This window comes from Coccidioides immitis (assembly GCF_000149335.2).
Source record: "Coccidioides immitis RS genomic scaffold supercont3.2, whole genome shotgun sequence".
In the NCBI taxonomy this organism is placed as follows: Eukaryota; Fungi; Ascomycota; class Eurotiomycetes; order Onygenales; family Onygenaceae; genus Coccidioides; species Coccidioides immitis.
The window spans coordinates 3,526,901-3,550,819 of record NW_004504309.1 but is presented as its reverse complement, the minus strand read 5'-3'; the positions used below and the strand labels follow the sequence as shown (position 1 = coordinate 3,550,819).

The following is a 23,919-nucleotide window of genomic DNA, read 5'->3' as shown; positions in this document are numbered from 1 at the left end:
GGGCGCTTCGATGATGCTTTTGACACTAAGATACCTATGGTAATGTTGGGAGGATCTCCAGGGCGTTGGCTTTGCGTTACGCATATCTCTTTTTTTTTTTTTTTTTTTTTTTTTTTTTCCTCCTTTTCCAACTTCATTCTCGAGCGCTTGACATTCTTTGTCTCTCATTAAAGCCAGTTCACCTTAAATACAATACTTTTAGTCTCGGTCCTGTGCCTTTCAACTTTCAAACCTCCGTGCTATGATGGCGAAAGCGATATCTTCTCTAGGCCATTTCCAAATGAAGCTCGTCACATTGTTCCGGAAATAGGTATATCCACGCCCGAGAGCTATGGATGGCGCTAACCGTAAGTGGTTGATCACGTGAGTCATCCCGTTGAAGCGCCAAAAAAAAAAAAAACTTCAAGCAATTTGCATCGTCCTCGCAATCCCACACTCACACGCCCACACTCGACCCCCTGCCTGAAGTGAAATCACAATGAATGGAATAGAGCCATTGGATTGTTAATACCAATCAATTGCTTCATATACAGAAATTCCAGTTCCTCCCTCCCCTTAATTGCCATTTTCCCTATCTCTTCTCCCGCTCTCACACATTCACAATGCCTCCAAGAATAGCCAACCCTCAACGCCTTTCCTCCTCCCTTGCCACTCACATATCCTCATCTAAGTCCTCTCTTCCATCTATTTCACCTGCCTCCACATCTTCGCCATCGGCATCCTCCCTCTCTCCCTTCACATGCACATCATGCTCCCTGCGTTCTTCCTCCCGCCAGTCCCAACGCACATTCAGCTCCACAGCTCCGCCCGGGACAAAACTACGCCGTGACATGTTTTCATGGCTCAATGGCCCCGGCGCGGCGTTCAAGCACCCACTTCCTGGCAGCCCGAACTACCTTACCGCATATGACCGGCAGGGTAGGCTCCTTCAAGCACTAGATGCGGAAGGCGAAGAAGGCTCGAAGGACGCGCAGAAGCCCGAGGGTTCTTCTGCGGAGGCTGGTGATGGCATAGTTCCTCGCGAATCTCGAGAGCCTCTGAAGCCCTTCCCGCTTAACCCACACTTTGTCAGTCAGAGCGTTTTGAGTGAAGAGTTGCGGAATGAGATTTATGAACAGGTCAAGGTTAGAGAGAAGAGTGTGCGGGCAGTGAGTGTTTTGTTTGGTGTGGATATGAGACGAGTTGCGGCAGTGGTGAGATTGGTGGAACTGGAAAAGAAGATGATCAAAGAGGTATGTCTTGACCTTTCTGAGCTTTTTACCCCATTCCTCCCATTTGTGCGGGATCAAAAAACCGTGTTTTCAATGATGAGCAAAATTCGATTAGTCTTTATGACTCCTTCAATTTCCCAGAAGGAGAATGCTTACCGAAAAAATTACAACTCTCTGACACCATCACTTTATCTAATATTGGATCTATTTTTATATCGAACAAGTTGTTGGACGGTCAGTGGCTAACAACAAGATAGAAAAAACCTACAGCTTTGCCATACGCGCGCGCTGTGCTTGATATGGTCCCAACAACACCCTTGGTTAAACCGCCCCACAAGCCAGTAGCCCATGAACCCATCAATGATCTTCCTGTCCACCGTCTTACGGAAGCCCAAATCTTCTACCCGGTTTCAGAATCTCGTCAGTTCACCCGACTAGACGCAGGCAGAGTGTTCTCTGCCGCTCCAGCTCTACCACGATCCGAAGAAGGAAAGCCATTCAACACACCAGAAGCCATTGCCAAAATAACGCAACGCCCTGATAGAATCGAACGGGTGGGCAAGGGCCCCAACGCGGAACAAGTCCTTCAGCCCGCTGATGTCCGTATCCCCCACCCTCATCTTGTAGCCTTCGAACACGATCATATCACATATAGCGGTGAAGCGACCCGGCGCAACCAAAGATTCTTTGAACGCCTTGAGGCCGAAGAAGCTGCTGCGGCCGAGGCCAAAGAGATTAAAAAGAAAAAGGAAGAGTCGTTAACCCACCGTATTCAACCTGCCGAAAGCCGATTTGAGTTCCGGTTCCGCGACGTCGTCGTGAGTCGGGAAAAAATTGGGACTGACGGCCGTGGAGCGGATGCACCAGGTCGGAGATACGGTGTACCGAGCTATGAAAGGAAGAGAGGTATGGTTAAGATTCCGACAAAGGTGGAAGTTTAATGCACATAGAGTGTGCATTCATCCCTTTGTTATGTATATTAGATACCTACTTACCGTTTTTGGTTGGTATGGCGTGTTTGCATAATGTCCTGTTGCATGTTTGTGAAATGTACTATATTACATATATCCAGCGAGCAGAGCCCAACTATAAGGATTGTTGAGTTTCTAAATGGAGTAATGTCAACAGCAATGCATACTAAACAAATGTACGGAGTAAATAAATATGATTTCTGTGGTCCACGACCCCATATAATTGATCCACGCTCCCTCTGACAGGTTCATACCCGGGGCCCTCGGTTTGACAATGAGAGCCTTAGGCATGGCGTCGTGAAATGACTGTCGTGCACATACACTCACCGGTGGAGTTGCGGTTGACAAATTCCCCTTTTAACTGTCCTTGGAACCCTCAAGATTTTCCCTTACTTCTTCACCTTATCTCGCACACTATACTCCGTGCTAACTTCCAGCAACAGGAGCCTTCGACGACCTCCCCCGTTCATCATCACTGAAGCATTCCTACTCGAGCAAGGGGGGAGGAAGACTCAGAATCAGAGTAACCACCGTTCTTTTATACTTATAGGCCTCTATGCTCACTCCCAAATGCATTATCCAGCTGATAAAAGGTTCAACGAGTACACGTATACACACAGCACCAGACTCAATACTATACACAAGCAAGCCATATCTCACGTTGAAAACTATGTATTTATTCCTGCTTGTTCAATGGAGGAACTGGCTCTGGGAACGTAGGAACCCTAGTTGAGCTCTCCTTCCCAAGATCAAAACTAGAACCAAATGGTGTATTATGAACTTCGCTTCACATATATCCCACCCAGCATATGTTAGGGGCAAAAAGAAAATAAGGATACAGAGACTAAAAAAGAAAAAAAAAAAAAAAGACAAATGAAAAACAACCTTACTGGTATGTATATGTGTGCATGTGTGTGACATATGTATAGAAAATAACAGCAAAAGTGGACTTTGCGGGATAAATTGCTTTTTTTGGTTCTTTTTGCCTTTTTTTCCTGAGAGAATAGGTACCTTTTTTTGTGAAGAGAATTGAACAAAAATAACAAGGACAAAAAGCAGGCAGATAGACAAACAATGAGATTTCCCAAGAATGGCTTCATCACCAATCTGATTCAACGCCAGAAAGCAAAATGTAAAGTGGTTAGAGTAGTAGAAACCAAAAGGAGAACGAAATAGGTAATTAGATGCATTCAAAAAAGGTCCTGTTTCCAAGGAAACCACAGAAACAAGGCGTTACTAAAGGATGGTGACATCCACTTAGACAAATGGAGGGTGAAAAGGGGGGGTATGGGCATTTATCGGGCTAATAGCTTCACAGCGCGTGGTTCTTTGCAGGAGTTGAGGCACGACTTCCTCTCTTTCCGGAGGACGAGATAACGGATGACAGTGAAGTCATTCCCGACGTAGTCCCAGCTGTAGGAGTTCTCCCAGCCAGTGTCGGTGTGGGTGACGCCCCAGTCGAAGAGCTGCCACCATTCGGCACGATCGTCGATGTGGAACTAGTGCGCGAGTCTTTTCCACTACCTTTGAGGTATACGCAAGTTCCTGTGAGTTTCGACGATGCTGGTGCTGGACTGGACTCTCCCTGGTCTTGAGACGGCTTTTCATCGTGAGTTGAGTTCACTGTAGAGGTGTGATTCCCTTGCGAAGATTTTGATGTTGTTAAATGCGGTGAAGGGGAATCCGTCAAGGGTGCGTCGGTTATAGTAGCGGTCGAGGTAGACTGTTGCGATACACCACTTGATGTTGACGAATCGAAACCACGCCATTTTCGCCAGCCTTCAAAGTCGATCAGGGCTTGCATGCAACCCCATTCCGTGACTTTCTTTTCGAGCCATATCATGTTCACGGGCTAGTAGATGCGGAAGTCAGCGGGGATATTCCAAAAAAAGGTCTAACAAAGAAAGGCATTTTGCCGAACGAAAACCATGACGCCATACTTTGGTTAAGAAATCATTGCATCCAGCCGCCAGGGCCTCGTCTCTATCGCTTTGCAAGCTGCTTGCTGTAAGTGCCACGATAATAACAGGGCTTTTGACGGACGACTTTTTATCGAGCACATCTTCCGGTTTCGGTGGGAAAACGTCATTGCCCTTCGTATCGACCATCGCGTGTGGTGACGTCGCAGCAACACCCTTTGAAAACACGCCGATATTGTTCACTCGCTCCAACCTCCGGATCTCGCGAGTGGCCTCTAGACCGTTCATGACGGGCAGTTGGATATCCATTAAAACCAGGTGAAAACCTCCACCGCGCCATTTGTTAACCGCCTCACGGCCGTTCATTGCGGTCTGCCACCTGACTTTGAGGCGCTTCATGAAAGCTTCCAGAAGCTTGAGGTTGATCGTGTTATCTTCGACGATGAGGACATTGATTGGAGGGACGGTGCCGTCTAGAAGGCTCGACGAGGCAGGGCTGGAGTCTACAGTAGCACCGCTGCTCATTTTCTTCATTTTGCGGAGTTTTGTTACTGGGCGAGGAGAGTTGACGCGAGCTGGAGGGGTATGTACTGATTTTGTCTGTGGTTCGGGAGCGGGAGCTGGAGGAGTACTGGTAGTTGGAGGCGAAGGAACGGGAGCAACACCGCCATTTACAGATTGGTCGACGGTGTCTAGATGTATCGGAAGAGGCAAAGTAGACGCGGATTACGTTAACACTGGACCAGGACCAAAACCGAAGATTAAAAAAAAAAAAAAAAAAAAAAAAAAAGGAAAAAGAAAGAAAGAAAACCATAGATCGGAGCATGCTCAGAACGGGGCTCGCCTACCAGTCATGTTGTTCACGGCAGGGGTTGCGCCGATGATTGTGGGAGAAGAGGTATGTTGGCGAGGGAATTTCGGTCGGTGTTGAAGGTTATGCCAGGATCCGCGGCTGCCGGGAGAAGGAACGGGTGGTAGCTGGCCGGTGGTGATGACTGATATTGAATGCTGATGCGAATTAGGCACGCTCCCGGTGGATATCGAGCTGGAAACGTTGGGCGTTTGTATAGAGTGCATTGGAGGGAAGTACTCATCGGCTTCACCAGGGCGCAGGTCATCCGGATGCACGTACGAAACGTTATGCCGCGGTGAAGGCCTCGGAGTGCGCCGCTGAGGAATCTCAATGATCAATGCTTCTCCGACCGTCTGGCCGCCGGGGTAATAGTGGTCCAGGGTGCGTCCAACGGGCTCCTCAGGGCCTAACAGACGGTCTGGATTACTCTGCCGGCTGGACGGCTCTCGTGGTACCAGCTTCAGCATGATATCCGGCGCGTCAAAGGTACGTCCCAGAGTGTTGGCATATTTCCTTAAAATTGCCTCCCGTAGGTCATCCACCAAATCTTCCTCCGTCACGGAGACCAGCGTCGGGGACGAGCCGGACCGCTTGACCCATACCTTCCTGCTGATCATATCTGGCTGGATGGACGGGGTTCCGCGAGAGAAATAGTCTCCACCGGCTCCAACGACTCCAGGTTCCAGAAGCGTTTTTATGAGTCGTTGCTGGGACGCTGGGACGAGAGATTGTCGTCGAACGGCGAGTGGAGGACGCGAAGGCGGGTTGGGGGGAGCAGGAGTCGGTTTGGCAGTAGGAACGGAGAGAGGCGATGGCAGGTTCGTATCCTGACCGGACTCGTCGACAGCGTTGAGTGTCCGGGGAGCAGTGGATCGAGAATCCGATCTCCGGACGGACAGGGACCGACCGGACGGAAACACCTCCTTGCAGGCACCGGCCAGATTGGATTCCTCGAGGCGTCGGAGGCAGGGACCTCTCTTGGGAGCGGCTTCGGCGGTCAATGGCGTTGAAGAGAGCGCGTCTTTGGGCTGGGTTGAGAGACGGGCGGCCGGGCAAGCTTGGGTGGTAGTTTGGCCGCATGGGCTGGGATCCGGGAGCACTTGAGGCGTCGCATGCGAGTCGTTGGCGGTCTGCCTCTGGGGTTTCTCGTCGGGGCCGTTGGCGGCGGTGTTGCCGTCGACGGTCTCCAGGCTGCACCACGAGGTCCTCACCCGAGATGCGGTCGAGTCGGCACGGGCAGCACCATCGGCGGGGTGGGCACGAACGGGCTGGTCATCCACGGGCAGCGAGTCGACGCCAGGGGTCGAAGAGGGGGAGAAGGAGATGTTCTTGGCGGAGGAGGAGGTCGACGGTCGTCGCAGCAGCTTCGCGGTCAGTCTCGACAGGCGATGGTGGTTGTTGTTCGTGTTGCTGCTAGCCATGGTTCCGGCAAAGCAAAAATGCTCAAAATAGAATTTCCCTCCGCGAACCAGACACGCACATACATCCACGCACAGGCCAGAAAAAAGAAACGAAGGAACGAACACAGCAACGGAGGAGCAGCTGCGTGGCCTGGGCCGGGGGGGAGGGCGGCTTGCTGGACGCCTCCGTCTGTATCAGCCTGCTCTCCTCCCGGAGCACAAGGAGGAGCAATTGACGGACAGACGCAGCACAAGCTGGGAGAAAGCAAGGCGGCGGAGAGGCCGGGGGGAGCAGCAGGAGTGTCTAGTTAACTGTAGAATCCCAAAGAAGAGGCCTTGATCGAAGTCGTAGCAGGGTCTCCAGTCATGCGATCCATCCTCGAACGGCTCACGCAGCTGTCAGATGCATGGATTTTTGGGAGGGGAGGGGAGGGACGGTGGCGGAGAGACACGAGCAGGACGGGACGCTCACACCAGGGCCCTTCAAAGGGGGAAGACGGTGGCAGATCCAGGAGCAGGCGGATTGAGACTCGTCGCCTCGTGGAATTGGGTGATTTGGTCGGTCGGCGTTGAGCTGGGAGCTAGCCCGGGCGGCTTGGGGCGTGCAGGAGAAAAAGAAAAAGAAATCACACGCCGTCGTCCCGTTCCAGCCAGCAAGCAGCAGCAGCAGCAGCAGCAGAATCGCAGACGCGACAAAAGACCAGAGGACGTTCTCTGTCAAGAGGCATTGTCTCACTCGCTCACTACAGGCTTTATGAACTAACCAGTTAGTTATATGTTTCATTAAGGGCATTTCACTTCACACCCCCATCATCCAACCACTCCATGCTCCGTACAAACCAATGAGCAGTCACATCAAGCCGAAACAAAACCAGCAGGCAAAATCCAAGCAGTTCTGCATTCTGTCCCGCCTCCTCGCTCCAGCCATACCTCTCTCTGCGTCGCCGATCATCCCCACACGGCCTGGAACAAGCCATACAAAGGTACATACATAGTGACTAATAGGACATACATTCACCGAAACAGCTTTTCTCTGCTCTCCCTCTCCAATGATCAACTTGGCGGAATCTCTGCTGCTTGGGTGGAAGAAACCTTGTTGGGATCAAATTAATCACGTCGCTAACTCACGAACAGCTAGGATCATGGACGTCCGTATGCCATGGTGTTGGCCTTGAAGCAAGGATATTTCTGGTCTCCACCGATGCAAGCGTGACGGACTCGTTGCGCGGAGCTTCTCCGGCTCGCGCTGCAATGTTCCTAATCCTTCCTGCTTTTACACTGCAAAGGATGGTGAAATCTCAGTGGTAGTATGCGTCAGTCAGAATGCTTATTCTTACACTTATGGTAAATATGCTGGGGTCAGTGGGACGTATCGTATCACTACAGGGAAACTTGTAGTTCCCTGTTTGGATGACGAGAACGGATCAAGAAGCAATCCGCATACTCCGGCTAAGCCGGCAGGAGTTGAATGGGTGTAAAATCATCCATGTGCAGAGCCAGGCCATGGTGCCTTGCCTGGGAGCAGCCTGCGTCGTGGCCCTTATTATATCTTGTGGATGTGCTCGAAGGAAGGTTACGCGAGCAAGAAGATACATATGTGACAACACGACCTTTTGAATAAAGAAGGCGAGGGACGCATTTTGGATGACCATCGGCGTAAAGCGTTCATGGATTTCCAACTATTTGCCAAGTTCATTGAGCATCAACCCAAAGGCCCACAGCAAACGACGGACTAGCTACATCTCAGCCCTCTCTGATAGAATCCTGTCTCGTTCCATGCTCACTCCTTTCCTTCTTCTGCTCCTCCATTTCCCTCTTCAGTTCCTCTTGCCTCTCTTTGGATACTGGTTTGCGGGAGTTGGCTCTTATCCGGATGAAACCACTGCTCCCTCGGCACGTTAGTCCCGTCGGCCCCTTCGTGCTCGGCCCCCAATCCAGGCGGAAGTCGTTTGAAAAGAGCCTCGACAAGCCTAGGACTCAGGCCAACCGCGTCAACAACCTCGTCGAGGCCAGCAGACAGCGAGCGATAGACCCCGTCACGGCCGAGAGAGACAACGCCCATCGGGTCCATTTTGAGAGGCCGGATGAGGTTGCTGAGCTCTTGTTGAGCCGGATCATTGATGTCGTAAGGGGGACAGCAGGTTCTTGGGGCTTGCAGGGCTTCAGCTTCCCGGCGTTGGTCTTCTGGCTGATTCACGTTCGGTTGAGACATGATTATTCGGGATATGGGAGCACTTTCTGATTACAAGTTCGTCAGACATTGGAGTTGAACGAGAATGTGTGTGTGTGTGTGTGAAAAAGAGAGTGACGGGTAGCTTGTTTTGAATACTTGCAAGCTCTGGTATCTTAACACAGGTGCCGGTGCAGTGATGGCTTCTGCTCGCGTTATCTGCGTGGGAAGCGTACTCCAAGATTCTTCAAACACCTTGATTTCTCCATTTCTAAGGCTTCGTCACGGTGATATATATATATATCCTTCCGCCCTACTATAAGATAACAACCAGATATCTGATGAGTCTGTACAGGCGCCGGGAGGGCTGGCTCCAACGCGACCCTGACAAATTGGAACTTGAGCTATCGATTGGCTCCAACACATAACAGGGGGTGTCATCCGAGAAGCCGATTCGCTACCTCCGTATGCAATGGAACATCCATCCATTACGTCGGAGTACCGGGGGGGAGCCCCTTCGATATATTATCTTCGTATCTCTACCAGGCAAAGATCAAACCATGCCACCAGCTCGTCTTTGCCTTTTGGGCATCGATTCGGAGGCTGTACATCCGTTCAATGCTCGGATCCTTACGCAGAGGGGTGAATACCCCCCCGAATCATAGCCTTTAACAAGACGCTCGTGCACGCGCGTTACCCATTTACATGTCCGCGGAGTAGAAGCTGGGGAACGCATGACGCAAGCTTCTTGGGTCGCCAGCATGGGGTAACTATCGCTGACTATTTTTTTTCATATTCTCTCCGTGAAGGAGCCGTGAACCGGCAGATGAAAGAAAATATCGGGTGCAGTATTATATAAATATATCTTCTCAGAATCATCATTCATCCGAATTCAAATAACAGCAGCTGTCGCAACTTTGCTACTTCCTCTCAGTCATCTTTTGTTGTCGTTATGCTATACGCGAAGGTAGTTAACTCCAGGAGGAAGTAATCCATATTGGATTAAGTATTGCCTTTCGCAAGGGAGGCCCTTGTGGCCCTTTATGCCTCTACCTCCTAGCCTGCTCAACTGTGTCAACCGTTGCCACTCCTACATGGTCTTGACTCTCCACCAAGCTAGACGGAGTGACCGTCCGCTTGTTAGCTTCAAGTATCTCATCGATGGTCACGCCAGCGGCCTTGGCTTCCTTCAGCAGGTCACGATGCAACAGTCTCCAGACTATGTGGCTTCCAAAGATCCCTATTTCCAAAGCCAACCTAGAAAGCCTGTATGTTAACATATTCCTTTCGCGCGACAGGTTTAGCCAGGGGATACCCACACAACACAGTACATAACACCTCCGAGGACATCAAAGGAACTTTCAACAACTATATGTATCCATTTATGTGAGCCAATCTTAACCCAAATCCTTAGGATTTTGTCCCTTTATACGCTCACCTAGAGCTAGGAGCGAGAATAGCGCTCCAAATGTATCCATGGTAAGGAAGACCCAATCTGAAAATAGGTCAGCCATGATCTACACTATTCATTTGGCCGGATGCTGCGAAACTTACTGATTCCTACAACCCTCCCTCTTCTTTTCCAAATTTCTTGGTATGGAGACATCAACCCTAGCACAAGAAGTATTGTGGCGAGAATCCCAAACAAGAGCGCCGGCCAAGTAATGCCTTTTCTGTACGGGATCTGTTGGAAGGAAAGGGAGGTCAGAGGCATGATAATGTGATCTAAGACGCGAGACATATTCACCCTTAACGTAAGAATAAAAAGGACCTCCGAGCCACCCAGCAACACTGCGAGAGCAAGGGTAATTACAGTTGCCTTAACCCTCGTATAATTGCTACAAATATAAATATGTTACTTTGTATGTACGAGTACGAGCCTTCGTGTACGCAGTTGACTTACTGGTGATAAACAAGAATCTGCGCCCAACATATTAAGCATAATGTCCCAAAGATCTGCGGTTGAATTTGAATAGGTATATTGACACCCTGTAACCGTTAAGTCAGGCCTAGATCGGAAAATATGATCGAAGGACTGCATTTCTAAACTCACTTGTAGAATCATATAGATACCGAATGGAGGAGCACCTGAAGTCCCCGATCCATTAGCGGTTTGCTTCTCACTTTCCTTTTTTTTTTTTTTTTTTTTTTTTTTTCGATTTAGATAATATAACGTCTAATGCTGCTGCATACAGGGGGACTGGAGGCTAGGGGAGCATACATAGGGCCCATAGGAGCATCATGGACGCTGGCAGGCCATCCGTGTTTTTCCTCCTCCAGTTGTACCATATTTGAGGTACGAGCTGGATGCACCATAGCACGGTTCCGATGGTGCCCAGAACATTTGCCGCAACGGGTATCTCTTTTCCTTCCGCCATCTATTTACACGGTCAATGGCACTCAGATGCAAAGTATCCGTCACGGGACAACTAAATAGAAATATCTTGCTTGGGCTCCGGTTGTCCAGCTTTGCTTTTTGGGTTATGAAATCAATTAGAGTGAAATTCCCTTTATTTCCCTTTGAAATGAAAATGTCGATGTAGCAACGGCCGGTTGATAACCTCTGTCACTTGGATTCCCGCTATCCTCAACTGAAAAGAGAATAGAAAGCCGCAAGTTGATAATTGAACTTGAGAAAGATATCCATTTAACAAAGGCTCAAACACGCCTTTCTGAGACCACTGAAAAGGAACGATCAAATCAATATAGTGAGGTCGTCTTAAGCCAAAAAGAAACTGCTGGGATATACGAAATCAATTTCAAGGGAAACCCAAGCACAAACGGGCATGAAAGCGAGGAGAAGAATTATACTCAATCCACCTCATCGTCTGCTTTTTAAGCAACCGCGGTCTGTGACAGAAATATGGCACCACATACCGGTGTGGAGGACATCCCCACTGGCGGAGATGGGGCCCTTTAATTTTTTGATGGAGCTCTTATTTCATCTCCCTTCCTTTTTTTTTTTTTTTTTGTGCTTCTGTCGCTGCCGGAGTGGAAGCCAAGCTTTGTACCAGAGTTCGGCCGTCAACCAGCGAAGAGAGCTAAGACGGAGATAAGCTCGCGCTCGGCTGCCATTGGCCCAGGGTGAGTTAAATGAACTTAACTCGAGTGGGGAAGAGCACCCGCAAAGGTCAGAAGAAAGAGGATAATGTGGGCGGCAAAAAGGGGACAATAATGGGAGCAAAATTTCAAGGGCGTTTTTTGGTTCGAGTGGACGGGATTGACATATCCCGGAATAGATTTCGGGAGCAAGCCACTGAGAAAAAGAAAAGGCAGAAAATGAAAGTAAGAAACAGTAAAATGAAGGCTCCTAGCACTAACCATCAAGTCGAGAAGCAACACATTGGATAAGCTGGTCCTGCATTCTCACTTTAAGAATGCCTGGGAAGCCTTTTTGGTACAAATGTCGCACATTACGACATATATACAGAGTACTCCGTACATAGAGACTTAGCCTATCAGCTTATATCCACGGTCACAAAATCAGAAAAGACATGGAATGTGAAAAAGGCTTTATCCTCCGCAGGGTGAAATTCTGCAATCATGCCATCTATTGGACAATTCTCAGCCTGGTACGGAGTAGAAGACTGAAAATTGGATATGGGTAATTCAGACAATGTAGTTAAAAACTGCTGTGCTCACAACACATTTAAAAATTTACTGGCATTAAGCAGTATGTTTGGTAATGTCGATCATGTTATTGTGCGGTGTCCCTGCATGAACAACCAGCCCCCTGTTGTTTTTCTGCATCATGCCTAATAGTCAACTATCAACAAGCTCTCATTCATGCGTGCGTGAAGGTTCTTGAACAAAATGGTGTTTGAATTCCTGTGTCACTGACAAGGAATGATGGTGCTTGTATCTCCTGACTGATGAGTTCCTGTCATCCCATTGCCCCGTCAGTTGATCACTCATGTCCTTGCCCTATTGTATCATTTATACTCGTATTAATTATATCAATATTTGTCACATCATGCGTTACTGTCAGTGCTCGCCCCCATTCCGTCCAGGCACGCCAAATGCTCTGCAAATACTCAAAATGCTTGCATGATGTGATATATCTGCTAAGAAAGAATGCCGGACAACAAGCAAAGGCAGATTGGATGCATGCAACTTTCAAACACAACTGGTTACTGCTGAAAACATAGCACTTTGATCCACATATCTTTCTGCTCACATTCATATTGCTGCAGAAGTCCCATGAGTGCAAGATTATGCTGTAGATAGAATGTCTGCAAATAGACATAAACTGCGCATAGTCCCATTCCCTTCCAACCTACCTATCTTTCTCTTGGTGAAAACATATGTAAATATGTACAAATTCTCGGCGGGCGGCCTAAATACCACCTGTCACACAGAAAAAGAGAAAAGAAAAGAAAAAGAAAGAGAGAAGATATTGCACACTCGAATGGATAAAACAGATGGAAAGGAGTGCATGTCCATTTATGCATGTGAAGAATGCCCACCAAAAAAAGAAAACTGATAGGAACCAAAAATCTTCAGAAAATACATAATCCACACATGCGTTCCTTTCTCATCTGCGGGAAAAGAAGGGTAGATAGGATATCGACAAATTTGATGAGACCGTCTAGAACATTGGCTACAGGGACACATGAGTTTAGCGCCAGTCAAATCTCAGCAGCATTTTGCCGATCGTAAGGTGTACGAATACAAGTTCGAGAATTTTCTCCGGGGGATCCGGGTCAAATATGAATCACACATTAATAAAGAAAACATGAAAACAGGTGGGCAGCTGAGTACGGGAGTTCCCAATAACAGGAGGGCCAAAGCGGAGAATTGAAAAACGTAAGAATGAACCAAACAGTTATAAGAGCCCATCAGACATGACATATTTATCACAAGCCCCCAATTGCGCCAGAAAAATTGTTGATGCGAAACAAAAAAAGGTCAGAAAAAGAGCATAAAAAAGGGAACGAGGCAACGGGTATCAAGTGTAGAAAACACCTCTTTCAGCAATTAGGGAGGATGTGTGCACGGTATTAACTGCTCACACATCGAGTTCGGTGGTGTTGCCTGCTTTTTCCTTTCTTCGCTTATAGCAAGATCAGGTAGTTCGACGGGGCAATGCCTGTCTCTCCCGTCGATTTCTTCGCTTGCCACCACCGCCCACTCACATCAGATACCTCAAGGATCTCGTGTTTTGTAAAACTGATTTCGTTTGCATCGTCTGGGTTCGCTTCATACGAGTAGATCGCCTTTGCACGGTAAGGGTATTCGGTAGGCGGGCTAACTTCGTTGGAAGCATCTCCGGTTGCGCTACCGTTGGCTGCCAAGTTCACCTGGGAATTGCCCAGACCGGATGCTCCGGACTGACCTGCTTGTCCGCCCCCGTAACCTGGTATAGGCGACGACGTTTCGAATCCGTTTAATTGAGCAGAGGTATACATCTGCGGCGGTTGGCTAGAAAGGGTGGTGTCGGGGCGATTGTTGTAGTGGTTGGACATCTGGCTCGGATTGAGATATGATGGCTGCTCTTTATGCATGGCGAACGAATCAATGTAGGTACGAGGACGTGGCTGAGCTGTAGAGCCAAAATAGAAGATCCAAATGATCTAGAAAGGAAGACTGTTAGGATGATTTCTCTTACATAGGCGCTAGAATTTTTTTTAAAAAAAAAAAAAAAAAAATCCGTACATTGATGATGGATAGCAGGATAAACCCAGCTCCTGCAGCTTCCTTTGATCCGGACTTATCTTTTAGCATGACGTCGACCGCGAACGTGGTGAAAGCAAAGGCTGAGGCGACATATCCGACAATCTGGAGATGACCACACGCGTTAGTGAAATGCGTCCAGGCACATAGATATGGAATGGTAAAGCAGCTATACCGCAGTGCTATAGATATGGCTCGTGCCCGTTGCCATCACATATGAGATACCGAGGATGCAGAGCAGTTGATAAGCAATGGTCCACCAGTAGATATTTGGGAAAAAGCCGCGGACGTCGGAGATGATAGCGGAGATGAACGTAATTAGCCATGCAAGCTGATGAGAGGAAAAAAAAAGGGGGGGTTAGCATTTGTGCATTTCTCAGGGCGCGAAGCAGGCATCAACGACGATGGGTGGATGCTCGTACCAATGATATCGAGATGGATGCCAATGCAAAAGGGTCGCCAACTAAGTTATCTATGTTGATGCGTGCCATTGTGCTTTGACGCCGATCGTGGAACGGAGGCGGCTTGTGAAGGGATGGCGAGGAGTGGGTTGGTGGTCGAGTAACCATCAAAGCAATCGCAGCGAGATGGTCGTGGCTCCAATTTTATTTAAGACAAAAATAAAGAATTCAAACTCGACGCGATTCCTCCCCCACCACCAAAAGATATTGAATCCAAATGGGACGGGTGGGAATTTTGGGTGTTTGCGTCCAGGAGTCTTCCCTGGCGACGAGCTCGAGTCTTGGGGTAATTTTCTGTATGGATGATTGTACGGGACTTGCGGGTGGTGTGCCGTCACGATGTTATCAATGAACTGAAATCACGGATTGACGCCTCGAGAAGGTTAACAGGTCGCGACATGGAAAGGGTGGCAGATGCGCTGAGAAGCGAAACTCTCGACCGTCCGACGGAGCTTGCCTGTCAGTTTTGAAGAGACAAAGCCGTTGACAGGTGGTGACGTGGGCCTCAACGGGGGAACGGGAAATTTGATCGAAAAATTCGCGGGTGTTCGAAGCAGCGCCAGGCTGAAGAAGGGAGGGAGAGAAGGAAAGCAAGAGAAAATGGGAAGAGAGAAAGAATGGCAACACAGGGGAGACAGCTCGAGAGAAGCTGAGGGCAGAAGCGTCTGGTGGGGAGAAAAGAAAGCGAACGATGAAACGAGTGACAGAGCGATGGGAAGGGATGGATTGATTATGGATGGATGGATGGAAGGGTGGTGGGTGGGTGGATGATGTGTGGTGTGGTGTGCGGTGGAGAGAGGGAGGCTTGGGGGGTTGAAAGCGTAGGGGTAGAGGATGGCTGAGCCTGGCCAATTGGGGCGACCGGCGGTGCGGCGTTGGTGGTTGGTGGGTGCAGCAGGCCCGAAATTAAAAATAACCCTTTAGAAGTTAGTTGACTTTAGGCCTGCTGCCCGCCCCGAAGACGCTGCTGGGAGAAGCCCGTCCAGCTGCAACCGAAGTCTAAGCTGCACGAAAAACCGGAAATTAGTTGGCCAGCTACGGAGCACCTTCAAATCGACACCATCATCGTCGACTGTTTTCCTGGAAGACGAAGGCAAAAAAAAGAGAGAGCGAGAGGGAGACGAAAAAGCGATGTCTCAAAAAAGACCCTTCCCTCGGGTGCACCACTGCAAAAAGGACGCTATCTGCAACCCCCCTCGTCTGTACGATGCGCCCCTTTCATAACCATCCCTACTTTCGACCAGCTGCAGAGGGCTAGAGCGCCCGCCCGGCTCATGACTTTTGGAAGCATGAACGACGATCAACTTGGGCCATATTAATCGCGGCGAACCTGCAACTGGGCCTTCCCCGGATCATGCAGAGAGAGACTTCAGCGTCCACCAACCCTCGTTGCACAGGCGAGCAGGATTACCTGAACGGCGACAGGAGACTGATTGTATGCGCTAACCGCTAGCTTTCACTTCCACTCATCCTAAATACCAGCAGCGGTCTGTCTTCGACATTTACGGAACATGGAGTACTGGTGAGTTGAACATGAGGCCAAATTTTCGCGGCTGCTACCTCAAGCAGCTACGCGACCGTCTTAAACTGGAATTCATCCGTCCGAGGATCTCTCTAGGATGAACATCCTGATTTTGGTTGTCACGCTGTCGGATTGGCTGCTTTTTATTCTTTTTATTTTATTTTATTTTTTCATTTAAAATTCGAAAAACGGAGTTATACGGAGAACATGGTATATATCTGGACGTGCTTGAACCTACTGAGAGAAGTTGATTGCAAGCGAGTCTCGGACAATGTATGTTGTACACGCAATGTCTCCATAAACTGGGTAGGCGGTCAGCTCCACATGCCGAACGCAATTCTGGCTTGCAGGCTTCGTCCCTTTATTTTATTTTTTTTTGGTCGATCATCACGTTTGCAGCCGCCTCTTTTGCGGGTCTCCATACGGAGGACGCCATAGGGCTGTTTCTCCTCTAATCGTGTGGACGGGGGACTTTCGACGGAATAATAATGCTTCATCATCAAGCAATAAGGTCGGACCACTGGAGTGGAAGCATTTACATGTAAACATATACGCCCAAGACATACGTACAGCACAATGAATTGAAGTTCGCTAATACCCGCAGGCAGGCGGGATCTGAAACATACATGCAGCCGATTCCTTTCCTCCCTGCCAACCCCTGTCAAAAAGGGCACGTAACGGTTCTCACTTGAGGAATGGATGGACTTCGAAACTACAGGTTCTTGCGAGCAAGCGTTTTCTCGACTCAATGTGTTCTTGAATTCAATGGTGCCTGCTTCTGATGCATTCATGGTTTGCAAACGAACAATAACAAGTTAATCCTGTAGTTATTGGAATCCGACTTTCTAGGCGCCCAATTTGAAACCTAGAACTCGAGAACAAAAATTCCGATTTTCTAAACCTGAGCTGTCGAGGGAATATGTTGTATTGGGCGGTACCCCATACCCGTTCCAGCTACTTGTTCTCGGATATTTTTTTGCACCTAATTGGCTCATCTCATGCCGATACCTTTTCCTTGAGCTACACCACCTTTCCCTCCATGGAAGCTTTGTAAGATGCTTTAGGGTACCGTCTTCACGCGGGGGACATCAAGAAAACAAATACCTCTAGTTCATCCTCGGGGAAGCCTTTGGTCTGAACAGGTGAGATGTTTGATCCGTATGATAGATGGTAGGTTTTGAAAGATGCCCCCTTAAGTTCATAGAGACATAAGAGCTGCAGACCTATGATCCTTCTTAGGGAACTTGTTCCTGGCAAATCTTCAGAGCATCACCAATGAAGAGGCCTGGTCCAATTTGTGAAACAGGCTGACATCGAATGTCCATGCTCCCTGTGTCCCTGCAGTATTTGACAGATTTTGACGCATAGGATATGTGTAGTCAATGCTGCAAGGAAAAAGTAAACATGTAAGAACGCCTCAGGAAAGACTAGAAACGAAGCGGGTCAATGGCTTTATCCCCTCTTGCATGAAGATCCATGTCGGCTTCCTAGGAAGCATAAACTCTAGCACCCACTACTAGGATGCCTGCATTGAAGAGGATGCCAGATGGTGGCTGCAGGAAACAGCATTCTAAACCTAGGAAAATTATATGTACAATAGCTCTCAGGCAAAATCGATGGAAAAGGAATATAAAATTGCCCAGATATTCACAGTAAGGTTGAGGGGTAGCCTTCATGCCGTGGGAGTCCAAGGTAATAAATTGAGCCTTCATGCCGAACGGCTTGGCATCCGGGTCCGATCCCCTTGCTTAGTACCACCTTTGTGTGGACAGAGAATGACATATCATCGTCCGAAAAGATAATTATCTGAGAGCTGTTGTGAGTCTCGAACTGCCATGCCGCTGGGGAAACTGGCCAACCCCGGAATAGAAGGATGCTCAATCCAGCACCGGAGAGACCCGAACCTGTCATTCAGCAAAATGGTTCGAGGTAACTTAGTTACATAGTGCAGTAAGTGTCTGTACAGTTCAACCACCCGGAATGCCAGACCGACAACAACGATCCTGGACCTTCGTTGGCAAGGGACCGGTGGTCATGAGGATGCACCGCTCCTTTTTGCCTTGTGTGGAGAAAGGGGCGGGTTTCAAGTCGAGTAATTCATGGTTCTGATTGGGGGTGCAGACTGTGGGCGCGGAACCGTGATTTTCGAATGCTTGGGCTTCACAGACCAGAGGCTCAGAATTGCGAGAATGCTTCGGCGCGATCTACGCGGGTGTGAGTAAGCGCGGCATGACACTTTCGTCCTTGGGTTCCATCTGCACGAGTCTTTCCCTACTGCCAGGAACAGGATTAGATCTTTATCACGGATGTTAATCCGTACTCAGTACTTTTCAAACACGCCGCATTACTGGCAGCACTCCTCCCATCTAGTGTTCTCCGTACAAAAGTAGCAGTTAAGCAACAATAGACTACGTCAGCATTTCTTAAAGGTAGCTTCGTCCCGCGGTGCATTCTCTCGATACTTTCATGCGATCCGTGGATCTTTGACACTTTTGCCAAAGATTCACGGTTCGACAGAAGTTCAGGAACGCCAATGATTAAACCTTACCGGGGTCATACTAAAATCGATACCCCCGTCGTTCTCGTCAAAGACGTTGGGTAAATTGAAGAAGCTTTCCCAACGAAGGGGCGCTTGAGACTCTTGCTCGACGGCTCGAGTTACGAACTCTTTGTTCGTTTCACCATCCTCTCCTTCAGTCAGCTCCGTAATAGGCAACCTAGTAATGCCTTTAAAGCTTAGCAAGTGCACTCTCGGATTAGCAAAACGTAGTTCGCCCACATACCTGCCTCCCAAAGCATGATATCGCAATTCATCGACAATTGGCGCAAAAGTCGAAGCCGGCATAGCATATCTACACCTCTTTCCATCGTTCACTCATCCCTCACCATTTTGGCCTCTAGCCTCCTGACTGCCCTCTCCGCCATGCGAACCTTCTCCTCCCATTCCCCCCAAACCTCACCGCCACCTACAATTCCCACCTCCAACCATCTCTTCATCAACAGTGCACTTCTCGCCCTTAACTCCGCCACCTCATTCGCCTGCTTTTCCTGCTCTTTGAGTAACCGATCAATTCGGGGTTGTAGTTCAATCAGGCTCGTCGATGCGCTTGCAGGCGGAATGGGTAGGTCCTGTAGTGAGCTTAGTCGAGAAGCCGTCTCGGGGAAGGCGGTAGCGTAAGAGAGAACGATCGAGGCGAGAGATTGAGTGGAGAGAGTGCTGGGGACGGTGGTAGGATTGGAGCTCTGGAAAAGGTCGGGGTAGCGAGAATCTGGAAATGTTCACAAAGAGGATAGATGTCAGTATTCAACGCAGCTATATCAGATATCATGGAGCGGCGCGAATCGGAGATGCAAGTAAGAAAAGAAAACCGGTATCAGTATTGCAAGCAGGCTAAATTGTGTCTCGGGATATCAAATGCCAACGTAGGTGGTAGGAATGAATCCGTACACAGTTTCAGCACATCCTGCACAGCAGGAACTTTCGAGCTCAAGACTTTCAGTCCATGTTCCAATTCAGCCAAGCGAGCAGCGACCGACTCCCACGCAGACGCAGGAGGTGCAGGAAGCCGTTCCGGTTTACCAGTCCAGGTTGCACGGCCCGTAAGCAGGAATTCGATTCTACAAAGCCGCGTCTCCAGAAGGTCAACTGTCTCTGCAGCCGTAGACGCGATGGTATCTGGAATATCAGTCTCCATTATGTTGAGAGATCGGTATTATTTTGGGGTTGTTTGGGTCCTGAATAACTGCGTTGTTACTCCATTACTCCTTCTACGGAGGAACTCCAGAAAGACGCAGCCACAGCCTTGCCAAGAAAGTTTTTTCAGTCCACGGCTCGCCAGCTTCAAAAATTTTTAACATTATGCGTCTCAAGAGTCGTCTCTGTATGGAGTCTGAGAAGGCTAATAAACAGATACAATCAAATATCAAACCATTTTTTTTATTGCACTCATTAATAGCACCAGCTTTTGCCAGAAATCGAAATAGAGCATTTGTGTCCAAATGAACTGACGAACATGCTGAGGCCTACTGGTCCAGACGATATCATATCATTACCTATTATTATGAATACTCTTTATCATAGACGCTAGCTATCTCCTTAGCCCGTGAACTCGCAGTCTAATACAGGTATACTGTAGTTAACTTTGCAAGTCCTCCACTCATCATAAACATACTCATGCTGCAGGAGGAACACCGTGTCCAGGATCAGAACTCGCTCTCTCTGCATCCTTCTCTGTGACCACACGAGGTTCCTCGTTGACCATCGCCGGGATGGAGGCCTTCCGAGTATTAGCCGGACGAAGGCGGTTGGACAGAGATTCCACCACTTCTTCCGGATCTGTCAATGCAATGTCCTCATTGGAGCGTAATTCAAGTTGGGTCTCGCGAGAGTGGTCTGGTTTGGGGCTGTTTAAGCTGTTTTCTTGTGCGATATCCTCGATGAATTCCTCTTCTGCGTCTTCTTCCTCACCTTCCTCGTCTTCATCCTCTATCCCCTCCAGTCTCTTTTTCAATTGAAGAATTTCACTCTCGAAGCTCTCATTATCAGCGTTCAGGAAAGACTAAGACACTCGTGTTAGTCCTGCATATATGACAGAATGGAGCTAGCAGCTTTACCTGCAAGGGTTCAGGAAGTCCAGACCCTTTAAAATGTACTGCGTCGTCGCTGGCGTAAACAAGAAGAACAGAAGAATTCTCTTCCTTTGCAGCACGAAGAACTTCAATTTCACGAGCTGGCGTTATCGTATAGCCGGTAACCTCCGTATTGTTGGGCAATGGAACCCTCGGTTGAGTGGGATCCAGAATATATTCAGTTCCATCTATTCTCGTAGTGGTAACAGGCACTCTCATGCGCCTAGAGATAGCTTCCTTTGCATCATCAACGGAGTAACTGATACGCCACCACTGCCATTCACTCTCAAACGTCATATCTGGGAATGTGTCTCTCAAAGCCTCCGCTCCAGGGACTCTCTTCAAGACATACATGACATGCTCATGAGTGCAGACACCACGCAAGGTATATTTGTAGTATGGTGGTCCGTCTCCGTCCTTGAACGTTAAGTGTCGAGAAAATTGCTTCAGGTTTTCCTTCACATGCTGCTTTTTCTCATGTAGTGCTGGCGTGCCTCGTTAGCGATAAAGAAAACACAATTTCCGTAAAAATATCAAGCAATGATGGTCCTTACCTGCAAGCTTTCGATCAACTTTTTCTGCAATAATCTTTAGGTCGCGCACCAGTTTTTCGCATTCTTCTGGAGTAATAGTCGTCGTGTGGGAAATGTAGTCGTTTCCGGAAGATGTTTCCAAGTAAGCACCTTTTAGGGCCACATCGGTGCCGGTGATTGCATTTTCTAGAAGGGTTTTGAAGGATATTTTCTGGCCATGTGGAGCGTCAACGGTCGAATAAGTATCAATCAGTGTTTCTATGTTTTCCAATTGGATTTCAGCTTCCAGCCGACGAGTTCGCAGCTGTCGAGTGAAATCTTTATTTAACTCCATATACCGATCCGGATACCACGTCGCAGGGATTTTCACTCCAACGGGTCTCTCCCGTTCGTCTTGAACAGCTAGACGCATGACGAAAACAGGAGCGATCTTTTCCAGCCAAGCCTCTTGAGACCTGGATTCTGGAGTATCGGGCCAGAGAGATGTATCGATCACATCGTATAGGGTTTCAACATGGTCAGGATCGAACGTGATGTCTGCGAGAGCAAATGGCACCCGGATGGGTGGTGAGTTGGGAAAACTAGCTTTTTTGACAAGGACTGACTCAAAAACATTGCTTCTGCTCTCTAAAGTAAATGCCGCATGTTCCCACCTTTCCAGTAACTCAGGTAAGAACCTGAGGCGATCATCCCGTTGGACCGACAGGATGCTCGCAACTGCTTCTGCGCTTCCGAAAGCACGATCTGTTCCATCGAGGAACGCCATCAATCTTTGCATTTCCAGAAATAATTCGTCAGGACTCTCATCTTGTTTATCAGGGTCGATCAATGACGCCTCTGCAGGGAGATCTATTCGTGCCCCATCCCACCATTGAGGATGATAGCCGTAATCTGATATAAGTGTATCCCTTGAGATAAACGCTTCCCTCGAGAGTGGAATGGCATGGAGTATGGTAATGCATGCTGCCAGGTAATTGGCGTGGTTTAAAGGACGAAGGAAAGGGGGCTGGTCGTTGTCTCTTTTACGCTCCTCCGGATCTGGGTTGATGCATTCTTTTTTAGACTTGGGATTTACATACGGAGTGACGGCCCACGATGTACTATCGTAGTGGTCGCGGTTGGCAGGGCCGAAATGAGTACCCCTAACGCTTATAACACCAGTTTCCTGACCAGCGGGATCAAAATTGCGATTTAGAGAGGCTGCGACCGCCTTTTGCACGTCGTGTTCTTCACGCTCCTCAAGAGTCATTTTTCGGGTATTTTCCGCTAGAACTTCCAATCAGAAAGGCTTTGCAAGTTTGGATCTTGTCCGAAAATTCTCACGGTAATGCGCTGCACCGTCACCTTCACCTGCCCTGGCTCTCTCAAAGACCGGGTCGCGACCTACTCGTGATGGAGGGCGTGACGGAGGGGCCGTATAGCTGGTGTCGCCGCGTTCGATTTCAAACGATTCTAGAAACACAGCGCCTGTCAGAAGCGACTTGCGGAAACGATGTACGGGATATGGCGGGGTGGCAGCGGTCTCACTTTGGACATTATGTGCTTGATATCCGTAATCTTCTGGCTGTGGCTCCGAGCTCGCCGGCCAATCGCCCTAACAGAATGACGCCGTCGATTAAGTTCTTCCTAGGAAGGCTCGGAAGCTTGAGCAGCTGCTCACCTCAGCTTGGGAGCCACAAACGCTCTCGTAGAAGGCATTGGCGGCGCGGTTCGCGTCAAGATTGTGTGCCTACCATGGTGAAGAGAAGGGTCAGCTCTGTCATACATTCCATAGATGATGGGAGAAATCAAGCCAGCGCCCCAAGGTTCGGTCGTCCTGCTGTGCCTGAAACGTGTTCTGCAAAGAAACGGATATCGATGTTGTCATTCAGCTATTTACCTGCAGTAGCCTGATCGCCTGATCTCTCGTGGCATTTGTGATGGTGACGAATTCGCTAATCGCATCTTCGGAAGGGACTGAAGTCATAGCTAGGGTATTCGCTGAGAGCGTAAACCGTTTCGGCGGAGGAGGCGGCGGAATGCGACTGTCGGTCTTCCCTCAAGCTTTCGATTCAGTGTGAACGTCGTCATAGGCCTTGGCGATGGTCGTGGGAATGACTGGCACCAGAACTTAACTAGTTTGCGATCAGGTCCAACGCCCATGGGTTCGTGTACCTGGTTTGAAGAGCTTTGAAGGTAGTGATGAGGTCCGGATATAAGGACTCAAGTAACGACGATGCGGCAGTGATTGGTTTCTGGTTTGATTAGTTAACCTTTCCGTTTAAAGGGGCAGGCGACAAGCATTAATCATGATTTCATGAAGAAGCAACATCTACACCAGCCCACCATGTTGTTCCGAAACACATTTTTTTTTTTTTTTTTTTTTTTTTTTTTTTAAACAGCTTCAGCAGTTTCTCAAGGTCCAGGTATCAAGGCAATGGGCATGGTAAAGACAATGCGGGCGGAAACAGACAGTTTGGACGGACATTGCTACATCTGTAATTTTTGAATCCTGCACGGCCTCTTCACGGCACCTCTGTTCTGTGCAATCAAAGCCAGCACAAATTCCAGTGGCTACATACTCGATACAACAGCTAA

General features: G+C 48.7%; 9 protein-coding genes across 9 annotated transcripts; 2 read left to right on the top strand and 7 right to left on the bottom strand.

Annotated features, from left to right (window-relative positions):
• Positions 1 to 441: 441 nt before the first annotated feature.
• CIMG_06804 (uncharacterized protein) lies at positions 442 to 2,379 on the top strand. Its single transcript, XM_001242907.2, has 2 exons — positions 442 to 1,232; positions 1,469 to 2,379. The coding sequence occupies exons 1-2, from the start codon at positions 603 to 605 to the stop codon at positions 2,150 to 2,152; spliced, it is 1,314 nt and encodes a 437-aa protein (XP_001242908.2). The 5' UTR covers positions 442 to 602; the 3' UTR covers positions 2,153 to 2,379.
• A 677-nt stretch (positions 2,380 to 3,056) lies between these two features.
• CIMG_11840 (response regulator) lies at positions 3,057 to 6,375 on the bottom strand (the record flags this gene model as incomplete). Its single annotated transcript, XM_012358711.1, has 3 exons — positions 3,057 to 4,034; positions 4,123 to 4,793; positions 4,950 to 6,375. The coding sequence occupies 3 exons, from the start codon at positions 6,373 to 6,375 to the stop codon at positions 3,495 to 3,497; spliced, it is 2,637 nt and encodes an 878-aa protein (XP_012214134.1). The 3' UTR covers positions 3,057 to 3,494.
• Positions 6,376 to 8,134: 1,759 nt separating this feature from the next.
• CIMG_06801 (uncharacterized protein) lies at positions 8,135 to 8,566 on the bottom strand (the record flags this gene model as incomplete). The annotated part of the gene is made up of 1 exon (XM_001242904.1): positions 8,135 to 8,566. One exon carries the CDS (start codon positions 8,564 to 8,566, stop codon positions 8,135 to 8,137), a length of 432 nt encoding a protein of 143 aa, XP_001242905.1.
• Positions 8,567 to 9,573: 1,007 nt separating this feature from the next.
• CIMG_06800 (PQ loop repeat protein) lies at positions 9,574 to 11,412 on the bottom strand (the record flags this gene model as incomplete). The annotated part of the gene is made up of 8 exons (XM_001242903.2): positions 10,746 to 11,412; positions 10,578 to 10,612; positions 10,428 to 10,513; positions 10,272 to 10,362; positions 10,079 to 10,208; positions 9,963 to 10,019; positions 9,844 to 9,892; positions 9,574 to 9,781 (listed from the first exon to the last, which is right to left on the bottom strand). Exons 1-8 carry the CDS (start codon positions 10,900 to 10,902, stop codon positions 9,574 to 9,576), a joined length of 813 nt encoding a protein of 270 aa, XP_001242904.2. The 5' UTR covers positions 10,903 to 11,412.
• A 1,288-nt stretch (positions 11,413 to 12,700) lies between these two features.
• CIMG_06799 (high osmolarity signaling protein SHO1) lies at positions 12,701 to 15,392 on the bottom strand. The gene is made up of 4 exons (XM_001242902.2): positions 14,620 to 15,392; positions 14,373 to 14,528; positions 14,180 to 14,302; positions 12,701 to 14,097 (listed from the first exon to the last, which is right to left on the bottom strand). The coding sequence occupies exons 1-4, from the start codon at positions 14,686 to 14,688 to the stop codon at positions 13,579 to 13,581; spliced, it is 867 nt and encodes a 288-aa protein (XP_001242903.1). The 5' UTR covers positions 14,689 to 15,392; the 3' UTR covers positions 12,701 to 13,578.
• On the top strand, positions 14,961 to 15,977 carry CIMG_06798 (uncharacterized protein; the record flags this gene model as incomplete). The annotated part of the gene is made up of 3 exons (XM_001242901.2): positions 14,961 to 15,099; positions 15,149 to 15,417; positions 15,600 to 15,977. The coding sequence occupies 3 exons, from the start codon at positions 14,961 to 14,963 to the stop codon at positions 15,975 to 15,977; spliced, it is 786 nt and encodes a 261-aa protein (XP_001242902.2).
• A 517-nt stretch (positions 15,978 to 16,494) lies between these two features.
• On the bottom strand, positions 16,495 to 16,971 carry CIMG_06797 (uncharacterized protein; the record flags this gene model as incomplete). The annotated part of the gene is made up of 2 exons (XM_001242900.2): positions 16,495 to 16,620; positions 16,807 to 16,971. The coding sequence occupies 2 exons, from the start codon at positions 16,969 to 16,971 to the stop codon at positions 16,495 to 16,497; spliced, it is 291 nt and encodes a 96-aa protein (XP_001242901.2).
• Positions 16,972 to 18,591: 1,620 nt separating this feature from the next.
• Positions 18,592 to 19,899, bottom strand: CIMG_06796 (nuclear distribution protein RO10). The gene is made up of 3 exons (XM_001242899.2): positions 19,629 to 19,899; positions 18,964 to 19,449; positions 18,592 to 18,907 (listed from the first exon to the last, which is right to left on the bottom strand). Exons 1-2 carry the CDS (start codon positions 19,873 to 19,875, stop codon positions 19,052 to 19,054), a joined length of 645 nt encoding a protein of 214 aa, XP_001242900.2. The 5' UTR covers positions 19,876 to 19,899; the 3' UTR covers positions 18,592 to 18,907; positions 18,964 to 19,051.
• Positions 19,900 to 20,340: 441 nt separating this feature from the next.
• CIMG_06795 (uncharacterized protein) lies at positions 20,341 to 23,308 on the bottom strand (the record flags this gene model as incomplete). The annotated part of the gene is made up of 7 exons (XM_001242898.2): positions 20,341 to 20,739; positions 20,795 to 21,294; positions 21,364 to 22,608; positions 22,666 to 22,794; positions 22,870 to 22,936; positions 23,003 to 23,071; positions 23,222 to 23,308. 7 exons carry the CDS (start codon positions 23,306 to 23,308, stop codon positions 20,353 to 20,355), a joined length of 2,484 nt encoding a protein of 827 aa, XP_001242899.2. The 3' UTR covers positions 20,341 to 20,352.
• Positions 23,309 to 23,919: the final 611 nt, after the last annotated feature.

What these genes read in the sequence shown, in the direction of transcription:
- CIMG_06796 (XM_001242899.2), bottom strand. Translation starts at nt 19,875, where the DNA reads ATGGAGACTGATATTCCAGATACCATCGCGTCTACGGCTGCAGAGACA. An exon ending in GCAGGATGTGCTGAAACTGT is followed by an intron (nt 19,450 to 19,628) that starts GTACGGATTCAT and finishes GAACATTTCCAG; the next exon opens with ATTCTCGCTACCCCGACCTT.
- CIMG_06799 (XM_001242902.2), bottom strand. Translation starts at nt 14,688, where the DNA reads ATGGCACGCATCAACATAGATAACTTAGTTGGCGACCCTTTTGCATTG. An exon ending in CATCCATCTCGATATCATTG is followed by an intron (nt 14,529 to 14,619) that starts GTACGAGCATCC and finishes TCCTCTCATCAG; the next exon opens with CTTGCATGGCTAATTACGTT. An exon ending in TCCTGCTATCCATCATCAAT is followed by an intron (nt 14,098 to 14,179) that starts GTACGGATTTTT and finishes CTTCCTTTCTAG; the next exon opens with ATCATTTGGATCTTCTATTT.
- CIMG_06804 (XM_001242907.2), top strand. Translation starts at nt 603, where the DNA reads ATGCCTCCAAGAATAGCCAACCCTCAACGCCTTTCCTCCTCCCTTGCC. An exon ending in AAAAGAAGATGATCAAAGAG is followed by an intron (nt 1,233 to 1,468) that starts GTATGTCTTGAC and finishes ACAACAAGATAG; the next exon opens with AAAAAACCTACAGCTTTGCC.